Source organism: Oncorhynchus mykiss, chromosome 30, assembly GCF_057628025.1.
Source record: "Oncorhynchus mykiss isolate SJ-2025 chromosome 30, ASM5762802v1, whole genome shotgun sequence".
In the NCBI taxonomy this organism is placed as follows: domain Eukaryota; kingdom Metazoa; phylum Chordata; class Actinopteri; order Salmoniformes; family Salmonidae; genus Oncorhynchus; species Oncorhynchus mykiss.
In genome coordinates, this window is record NC_143051.1 from 24,747,272 (window position 1) to 24,757,915 (window position 10,644).

The following is a 10,644-nucleotide window of genomic DNA, read 5'->3' on the forward strand; positions in this document are numbered from 1 at the left end:
ACTTTTATTGTTGTGAAATCAATGGCAAATGCGAGCCAATCTGCTATTTGTTCTAATAATTCTGTAGCATACTCAAAACTCAATATTTTATAAATCGAATGTTCTGTAAATCTATCGCACATGCAACCCCTGGAGTGATTAAAACAAGCTAGCAACAGATTACAGGACATCCGATTAATAAAAGTATTGAGTTTTAAAGGTATAGAGTCTATCTCCAATGAGATTGTGTTTGTACATTAGGGTTGGATTAGTATATAGTATTTTTCCATCTACGCGACAGTACTAACATACAGTACAGTATGAAAACTCTCTCTCCCTCCCTCCCCAGACCGTCCGGGGCTGACCAGCGTGGAGCGTATTGAGCGCTGTCAGGAGGAGTTCCTTCTGGCCTTTGAACATTACATCAACTACCGCAAACACAAGGTGGCGCAATTCTGGCCTAAGCTGCTGATGAAGGTGACGGACCTGCGGATGATCGGGGCGTGCCACGCCTCCCGCTTCCTGCATATGAAGGTGGAGTGCCCCAACGAACTTTTCCCTCCACTCTTCCTGGAGGTCTTTGAGGACTGACGGACAGACGGAGGGACAGACGCGCATGCACACACCCTGCCAAGGTGTGTGTGTTTGTGTGTGGTCGGGGTGTGTGTGGGCGCCTGTCGGGGGCTACGACAGTGGGCCTCAGAGTGGCTCTAGGCGTCTTGGGACACGTTGGAACTCTCATTAGCACTACTGAGTCATTTCATTCCATAGCTTTGGTATAGCCTAGCTTCTCAGCCTAGTTTTTATGGATGGAACCATCCCTTACGATGCGGGTACAAGTGAACAGCATTTTCTTTTGGTTTTTATTTTGTAAATGTTTCACCTCTCCTCAGTTACTTCTCTATAGGTTTTTTGGGTTAATTGTACAGTCAGTCAGTCGGCTTATTTGTGATTATGTCTAGTTGTTGTCGTTGACAGCGCTCGTTCAGTCAGTCATATGAACCATGCAACTTCTAGTGTTTCATTTTACTCCTGTTTATTATTGAGTGCTGACTCCACCAACCCTGAGAAGGTCAGTACTGTACAAGACAGTGACCGACAGCAGAAGCCAGTTAACCTGCATTATTCCATTCCCTTCCTTTTCGTATTCTCTTCCTACGAGACTTCCCCAGTCAGGGGATGTGTAGTAGCTTTCATATAGGTGTCCCTCTGGTGCTGGTGTTCTGTGAGAGCTATATCTATACCTGTTCAATGCTGCCATTCTAACACACTCTTACTGTACTCACATCATTCACACCATAGAAATAGTCAATGTTCTGTAATGGGTATGGCTATTCTTATTCTAATTCTATTTCTATGATTCACACCACAAGCTCCCACCTTGAGTAAACCTAGGCCCATTTCTAAACAATGGCAAGGCACAACACTAAATAACTCATCCATGTAGAAAAAGCTAGCTAAAAGACGGCTTGTTTCTCCTCTTCTGTGTTAAACCTAAACGACCAGGACAGATATATAAGCACACTTTGACACGAAGTCAGGGAAAAGATTAAAGCCATTCAATAGCTATTTCTTTTTTTTCATGATGCCACTCATGCAGTGCCAAAAAAAATTGGGAATTCATCCAATCATTTTGGATTGTTTCCCGGAACCAGGATGCATGATCTAACCTGATCTGATTGGCTATCAGTGACTTCTTCTAGAACATTAGAACATGCTTCCGGCTCTCATTCACGTTCTAGAGTGTAGACTTGCATCATGAAACAGAACGTTATTGAAACAGAGATAATTATTTTGTAGTTGTCACCATGGCGTGTAGTTCCTGAGCTACAGATGGACAAATCAGACAGACAGACACTGTGAGCTGTGATGCTGGCAGAAATTCCTCCTGCTGTCTCACAAGATTCCATGGGAACTTTTTAACTATGTTCAAGCGTCATATTATATTCTCAACATGTGAGTTACTGAAAGTGATCATGATCCTCCTATAAGGACTGGTTGTTGCTATGATACTTGCTAATTGGCTGATTCATGCCTGTATGAATGACATGTGGGTAGAGTCAGGGGGTCAAACCCTTTCTATGTTGACCACAGTCAATGGAATTCTGAGTCAGAGGAGAGAATCGCTGCCACTAGGGGTGTCACACCCTGACCTTAGTATTTTTTGTTTTCTTTGTTATTTTAGTTAGGTCAAGGTGTGACAAGGGGTGTATTGGTACACTATTTATACCGAAACGTTTGGTACGGGGACCTCGGTTCGGTCCACACTGTGAACCCGAATGAATAGATACAAAATATCTTAAAACAATAAACTACTAGGCCTATAGGTTGTATGCCTCTTGAGTAAATCTGAGCTGAAAAAAACATTTCAGACTATTCCGTTAAAACAACTAGAGCCTATGCACACATTGTAGGCCAATTAAAATGAGAATGTTAATTGGCGCATTTCAACCTGTCCTTTTGTGAGGCGCAGCCGGGAGCTAGTTCTGTACGATGGCAAGTGGTGGGGTCGATAAACCAGGAGGATTCTCCATCGACAGTTTGGGAACATTTTGGCTTCCCAGTAGATTACAATGGCGGTGGACAGAGAGAGTATATCGCCACTGCTCAAACAGAATAGCCTATGCAGCAGCCAACACCTCAAACATGTTGACACATTTACGCCAACACCATCCCAATATTCTTACCATAGGAGCAAAACGGAAACGCAAAAAAAACAAAACAATTTTGTCTCTCCTCTGCATTCAAGCAGCCCCCCGCAACTGATTCTGACCGGGCCAAAGAATTTCTAAGAGCGATAGGTATGTTTATAGCCACGGATATGCACCCATTCTTGGTGGTTGAGAACAGGGGTTTTCAGCACCTCATGAAAGTGCTTGAGACACTACGAAATTTGTACTCTTGCACCCATTTCAGCGGGTAGTACCCACTCTATACAAGCAAGCTAAAGACAAAGTTGTCAATGAATTGGCCAATATACCCTGTGTTGTGCTTACTACAGATGGATGGACCTCCAGGGCAACAGATAGCTACTTAACAGTGACACCCCATCACATTACCCGGAGTGGGAAATGAGAAGTATTGTGTGCCCAATTTGAGAGGCACACAATTGCGTGCCTTTGTGTCTTTGTAAGAAAACATTATAGCATACGTCTCTCTATATACAATGTCTGAGCCATATTTACATATTGATTTCACACATTAATTGCACTTTTTAGTGTTGTTGTTGATCAGTAAAAATACTGTGTTGGTATTCCTGATGGTGCTCTCATCAGGCATTATATGACTCATGATCATGTATGGAATCAGGAATACCAACACTTTGTATTTTCTTAAATAAACCAAAGTTAACTACAGTAAATGTTAGCCTGTCATTTTCCCCACTGTACCGAAACCCAATGGAATCGTGACCCCAAAACCACAATACATACAGAACCGTGGGTTTGGTGAACCATTACACCCCTAGCTGCCACAAAAAATGATGCAACATCAGCAGGGTACAGAGAAAAACTTGATGATAAAAAAAAGCTCTTTATTTTGGTTGTATATTTCTTTAAAAAAAAAAGTTGTATGATATTGTGGTTTGTTTGCAACAGTTAAAAAAAATGTATAAACTTTGCGTAAAAATCCAACTATTATAAGCTTCACACTACTCCTCAAAGCAGCTTGTGTTTTCTCTGTAAAAGTGATGCCTTTCATAAAGCAATAGACTTCGCAGTGTTTAAATGACTAGGACCTCACAACTCACACAAACTGCACAGTTAACAATGCGCAGACAATCAGAGAGAGACAGACAGGTAATTGGAAACAGGAAGTGGCGCAGGGTCCAATTACTTCCTGGTTTACAAGTTGAATGGGGACACGGGCTAAGTCAATGGCCCTAGAATGAGTTGTGACAATCAGCATATTTGAGGCAATTTGTTTGAGACAGGCAACGGCGGCGCAGAATGGCAAGTCTTGATCACATAATGAGTAGTTATTTGGAATGCAAGGTGATTTATAGTCGTCGGTAGTTGATCTCAAACATGCACTCTGCCGAATGTCACCTTATTCCACAAGATACTTCTTAAAGCGCCAGTGTGGTATTTTCTCTCGCAAGAGTGGTCACTCTTAATAACTCAGTTACAAACCAATAACAAATGTTGCACCAATAGAAAAGAAGCTATTTTACAGTACTACAGAGGATAAGGATGTATATTTTCAGACTGCAGAATTTTTTTACAGATATTGTATGCATTATGAACATTTTACTGTTTTACGTAAAAACCGGGAAAAAACTATCTTTCTCTCAATTTCATTGCAAAACCACAATGACATACTGTTCTAGATTTGCTTTAGATATAACTATGTGAACATCATGAACTAGTAAGATTCATAGACGGATTGAAGTGGTAGTTTCACCTTGACAAAATATCTGTTGGTTACAGTATGGAACTATATCAGTGGTGGCTGGTGGCACTTTGCATAGGGAGGACAGGCTCATAGTAATAGCTGTAATGAAATGAATAGTGGTCTCAAACACATCAAACATCTGGTTCCCATGTGTTTGATACCATTCCATTCACGCCATTCATTATTATGAGCCGTCCACTCGTCACCAGCCTCCTCTGAACTCAACATATACTATACTGCAAAGTTGGCCAGGACAATTTGAATAAAAACCAGATCCATTTCTGAAAGCCAAGCAAATCCACTCACTGTTAAAATAATAACAAATGATTTACTTATGTGTTTTCTTGACTTAATGTTTTAGCAGACAAATACCAACAATATGTTGTTCATGATGTAGTAAACGTTTATCAATGATATCCGGAATATTGGATGACAAGTCTTTGGAGAGAAAGAGTGAGAGAATGAACTTGTGGTGTTAGTGTAATTGATTGAGAATGAGTCTGTGGGTGTAGTGTTTTTGTACCAAATTGAAACGTGTTGCACACAGCGTTGCCCATGGAGTTGAATCTGACCTGTTTTGACTTGGGTACCCTGGAAGAAAAGACAAGTTGCACAAAAAATATAATAATTATGAATTTGGATCCTCATGATTATGATGCCATTTGCACGTAATGTGAATTGGATCTTGAGAATAAAGATGGTTTTAAGAAAATGTCCTCTGAACAGTTTTTTGTTTGTAAAATGTGTCTCACACCACGGTGGCAGGTAGCCTAGCGGTTGATAGCGTTGGGCCAGTAACCAAAAGGTCACTGGTTCAAATCCCCTAGTCAGCAAGGTGGAAAAATCTGCCATTCTTCCCTTGAGCAAGACAGTTTAACCCCCAACAACAGATGCTCCCCGGGAGCCGATGACATTGATTAAAGACACATTTCGGTTGAATGTAATTTAGTTGTGCAACTGACTAGGTATCCCCCTTCCCAAAGGACAAATTCAAAATGTCGCTCACAGCAAAGGGAACAAACAAAAAGTCACTTCAACAACCAAAACGGAACATTTTTCAAAAGGTGCGTCCACTGACAGTTGGCACACAACTAATAAGGGGTTTCTAAAAGACACACCATGAGTGCACATTCAATTTACCCCAGAGAAAACAAACTAAAGGAGCAATATGGAGCAAGGGAAAACAAAACTCGGGCTTCTTCCTGGCTAACTAACGTGCGGTGTAGCTCTCCCAACATGTCCTCTCCAACTGATGCACTGAGCCAGCACAGGTGAAACACATCCTCACTAATGGGATGACTCGCAGCACAGATGTAACACATACTGACCAATGAGGTGACTCCAATCAGTGCACGCCTCAGCTAACATGCTAACCAACTTCGAAATAGAGAAACCGAAACACGTAACACAAACAATCTTTGGATTAGATTTTCGACAGTCAGATCTACTATATACTGATCATGATATTGCGGTGAAGATGGTGTTTAATGACAATTCAGTTCATGAGTCAATGTGATAATTGCAAATCCCCTGCCATCCATGAAAGGCTCAGAGCGCTAAAAGCTGCTCTCTTTTTCTCTTTTCTATTTTGTAATTTTACCCCCTTCTCCCCATTTTCGGGACATCCAATTGGTAGTTAAGTTCTTGTCTCATCACTGCAACTCCACAACGGGCTCGGCAGTGGTGAAGGTCGAGTCATGCGTCCTCCGAAACATAACCCACCAAGCCGCGCTGCTCGCTTAACCCGGAAGCTAGTGGCACCAATGTGTCGGAGGAAACACCGTTCAACTGACGACTAAAGTCGGCGCCCGGCCCGCCACAAGGAGTCTCGCTAGAGTGCAATGAGACAAGGAAAGCTCCCCGGCCAAACCCTCCCCTAACCCGGATGATGCTGGGCCAATTGTGTGCCGCCCTATGGGACTCCCGGTCACTTCCGGCTGTGACACATCCTGGGATCGAACCCCAGTCTGGAGTGATACTTCAATGCTGCACCACTAAAAGCCTCTCTTGAATGAAACTGAAGTGCTACAGGTGTGGTATCTTAATTTGATCCCTTTCTCACAGCAGAAGAATAATCCTGCAGCAACAGGAAATGTGAATTATTGTGTGGATTATAATTAATGGGCATTTTTGTAGGGGTTGATACATTTTTGGTTGGGGCAAATCAAGTCTGGCATTTTAAAGTGGAAATTACAAACTTTAAAAGCCTTTTTAAACCTTATACACTACAAATGTGCATTTCCTGCACAACAGGGTGATCAAATTAAGATCCTGTAGGGCAACCAGCTCTAGGAAGAGTCTTGATGGTTCCAAAAATGATGGAGGCCACTGTGTTCTTGGGGACTTTCAATGCTGCAAAAATATTTTGGTACCCTTCCCCAGATCTGTGCCTTGACACAATCCTGTCTCGGAGCTCTACGAACAATTCCTTTGACCTCATGGCTTGGTTTTTGCTCTGACATGCACTGTCAATAAAGCTACATTTTGTTCAGTGGTTCATTTTCTATAAAAAGACAGACAAAAAAAAACAACAACTATTCTTTTGGTTGGTTATTAGAGCAACACTGCTCTCTGCTGGTGGAAGGTTGTACCAGGCCCAGGGATGATGGCGTCATTCTGGTGTTATGATGATCGATGCTTGGCTGCCATTTAATAAATAATTAAAAATAATCTTGCTCTTTTGTCCATATTAATCTCATCCACTATATCTAAGAGTTATTGGGCACATTCGTTATAAAACACCATTTTTGGGGTGACAAAACCACCAGCCGAGTAGAAAATGCGTTGGAAACCAAACTTGTATTTTTTTGATCTAACTAACTCAATAAAAGTTATTTTTTGTGCACTATGCCCCGAATTAAACGTTCGGGTGGAGATCTAAGAAATGAAGGTGTGGTACCTTAATTCCCTCATAATTCAACCACCTTTATGCACGACAAAACCGTGAATAAGGTCTAGCGATCCTGCCTGTTGCAAGTGGGAAAAGCATATTTTCCTCATAGAAATAACAGAATTCTCCATGCACTGTAATTTATAAATGGATAAGAGCTATTGATAAGGCCGAGGTAAATTACTAATCAGTTTATACACTATGCCCTCCGACAAACCATCAAACAGGCAAAGAGGAAATACAGGACAAAGATTGAATCCTACTACACCGGCTCTGATGCTCGTCGGATGTGGCAGGGCTTAAAAAATATACAAAAGGAAACCCAGCCGCGAGCTGCCCAGTAATGCGAGCCTACCAGACAAGGTAAATGCCTTTTATGCTCCCTTCGGGGCAAGCAACACTGAAGCATGCATGAGAGCACCAGCTGTTACGGACGACTGTGTGATCACGCTCTCCGTTGCCTATGTGAGCATTAACAAGGCCGCGGGGCCAGACGGATTACCAGGACGTGTACTCAGAACTTGCACGGACCAACTCCAATTTGCATACCGCCCCAACAGATTCACAGATGACGCAATCTCAATCTCAAAACCCCTCTTTTTAAGCTGCTGCTACTCTGTTTATCATATATGCAAAGTCACTTTAACTATACATTCATGTACATCCTACCTCAAATTAGGCCGACCAACCAGTGCTCCCGCACATTGGCTAACCGGGCTATCTGCATTGTGTCCCGCCACCCGCCACCCCCCACCCCTCTTTTACACTACTGCTACTCTCTGTTCATCATATATGCATAGTCACTTTAACCATATCTACATGTACATACTACCGCAATCAGCCTGACTAACTGGTGTCTGTATGTAGCATCGCTACTGTATATAGCATGTCTTCTTACGGTTTTATTTCTTTACTTACCTATTGTTCACCTAACACATTTTTTGCACTATTGGTTAGAGCCTATAAGTAAGCATTTCACCGTACGGTTCACACCTGTTGTATTCGGCGCACATGACAAATAAACTTTGATTTGATTTGACTCCAACACCATCATTAAATTTGCTGATGACAGAACGCATCTCCTTCCTGAGCGGTATGACGGCTGCGTGGTCCCATGGTGTTTATACTTGCATACTATTGTTTGTACAGATGAACGTGGTACCTTCAGGCGTTTGAAAATTGCTCCCAAGGATGAACCAGACTTGTGGACGTCTACAATTTTTTTTGAGGTCTTGGCTGATTCTTTTGATTTTCCCATGATGTCAAGCGAAGAGGCACAAAGTAGGCCTTGAAATACATCCACAGGTACACCTCCAATTGACTCAAATGATGTCAATTAGCCTATCAGAAGCTTCTAAAGCCATTACATAACTTTGTGGAATTTTCCAAGCTGATTAAAGGCAGTCAACTGAATGTATGTAAACTTCTGACCCACTGGAATTGTGATATAGTGAATTAATTTGCCTGTAAACAATTGCAGGAAAAATGACTTGTGTCATGCACAAAGTAGATGTCCTAACCAACTTGTTAACAAGAAATGTGGAGTGGTTGAAAAACGAGTTGAAAACGAATGACTCCAACATAAGTGTATGTAAACTTCCGACAGTATCTCATGTTTCCAGTAATGTCTTTCTCTCCCTGCTGAAAGTTGAACAAACCCAAAACTATTTTTCAATTATATAATGGTTGAGTGTGTGTGTCCTGAATAGAACTTCTAAGAATCAAGCTCTTCAAGTGAAAGTCAATTGAACTGGATCTGTGAAGGACTCACGCTTGTCAAGTTGATTTCTAAATAGCAGTGAGATTTAACCTGAGTAAATGTTGCCTATGTTATTGGTTCTTAAAGTTTCCTGATCATTCTTGGACTGTGGAGAAAAATCCACTGCAAAGGAATGACAACACTATATACAGATATTCAAAAAAAATTTAACAGGTCTATATATACACTGCTCAAAAAAATAAAGGGAACACTAAAATAACACATCCTAGATCTGAATGAAATATTCTTATTAAATACTTTTTTCTTTACATAGTTGAATGTGCTGACAACAAAATCACACAAAAATTATCAATGGAAATCAAATTTATCAACCTATGGAGGTCTGGATTTGGAGTCACACAAAATTAAAGTGAAAGCTAAAGTTAAAGCTGATCCAACTTTGATGTAATGTCCTTAAAACAAGTCAAAATGAGGCTCAGTAGTGTGTGTGGCCTCCACGTGCCTGTATGACCTCCCTACAACGCCTGGGCATGCTCCTGATGAGGTGGCGGATGGTCTCCTGGACTAAAGCATCCGCCAACTCCTGGACAGTCTGTTGGTGGATGGAGCGAGACATGATGTCCCATATGTGCTCAATTGGATTCAGGTCTGGGGAACGGGCGGGCCAGTCCATAGCATCAATGCCTTCCTCTTGCAGGAACTGCTGACACACTCCAGCCACATGAGGTCTAGCATTCTATTGCATTAGGAGGAACCCAGGGCCAACTGCACCAGCATATGGTCTCACAAGGGGTCTGAGGATCTCTTCTCGGTACCTAATGGCAGTCAGGCTACCTCTGGCGAGCACATGGAGGGCTGTGCGGCCCCCCAAAGAAATGCCAGCCCACACCATGACTGACCCACCGCCAAACCGGTCATGCTGGAGGATGTTGCAGGCAGCAGAACGTTCTCCACAGCGTCTCCAGACTCTGTCACGTCTGTCACCTGCTTTCATCTGTAAAGAGCACAGGGCGCCAGTGGCGAATTTGTCAATCTTGGTGTTCTCTGGCAAATGCCAAACGTCCTGCACGGTGTTGGGCTGTAAGCACAACCCACACCTGTGGACGTCGGGCCCTCATACCACCCTCATGGAGTCTGTTTCTGACCGTTTGAGCAGACACATGCACATTTGTGGCCTGCTGGAGGTCATTTTGCAGGGCTCTGGCAGTGCTCCTCCTTGCACAAAGGCGGAGGTAGCGGTCCTGCTGCTGGGTTGCTGTCCTCCTACGGCCTCCTCCACGTCTCCTGATGTACTGGCCTGTCTCCTGGTAGCGACGCCATGCTCTGGACACTACGCTGACAGACACAGCAAACCTTCTTGCCACAGCTCGCATTGATGTGCCATCCTGGATGAGCTGCACTACCTTTGCCACTTGTGTGGGTTGTAGACTCCATCTCATGCTACCACTAGAGTGAAAGCACCGCCAGTATTCAAAAGTGACCAAAACATCAGCCAGGAAGCATAGGAACTGAGAAGTGGTCTGTGGTCCCCACCTGCAGAACCACTCCTTTATTGGGGGTGTCTTGCTAATTGCCTATAATTTCCACCTGTTGTCTATTCCATTTGCACAACAGCATGTGAAATTTATTGTCAATCAGTGTTGCTTCCTAAGTGGACAGTTTG

At 42.8% G+C, this 10,644-nt stretch overlaps 1 protein-coding gene across 24 annotated transcripts in view; it reads left to right on the top strand.

Moving 5' to 3' along the window:
* The window catches only part of LOC110488157 (thyroid hormone receptor beta), a 118,010-nt gene extending 112,927 nt beyond the window's left edge, over positions 1-5,083 (top strand). For all 24 annotated transcript variants that reach the window (XM_021560242.3, XM_021560231.3, XM_090227890.1 and 21 more), the window contains one exon: positions 329-5,083. In XM_021560242.3, coding sequence (XP_021415917.1) covers positions 329-570 — 242 coding nt within the window. In that variant the 3' untranslated portion in view covers positions 571-5,083. The remainder of the gene's footprint in view (positions 1-328) is intronic.
* The last annotated feature ends 5,561 nt before the right edge of the window (positions 5,084-10,644 follow it).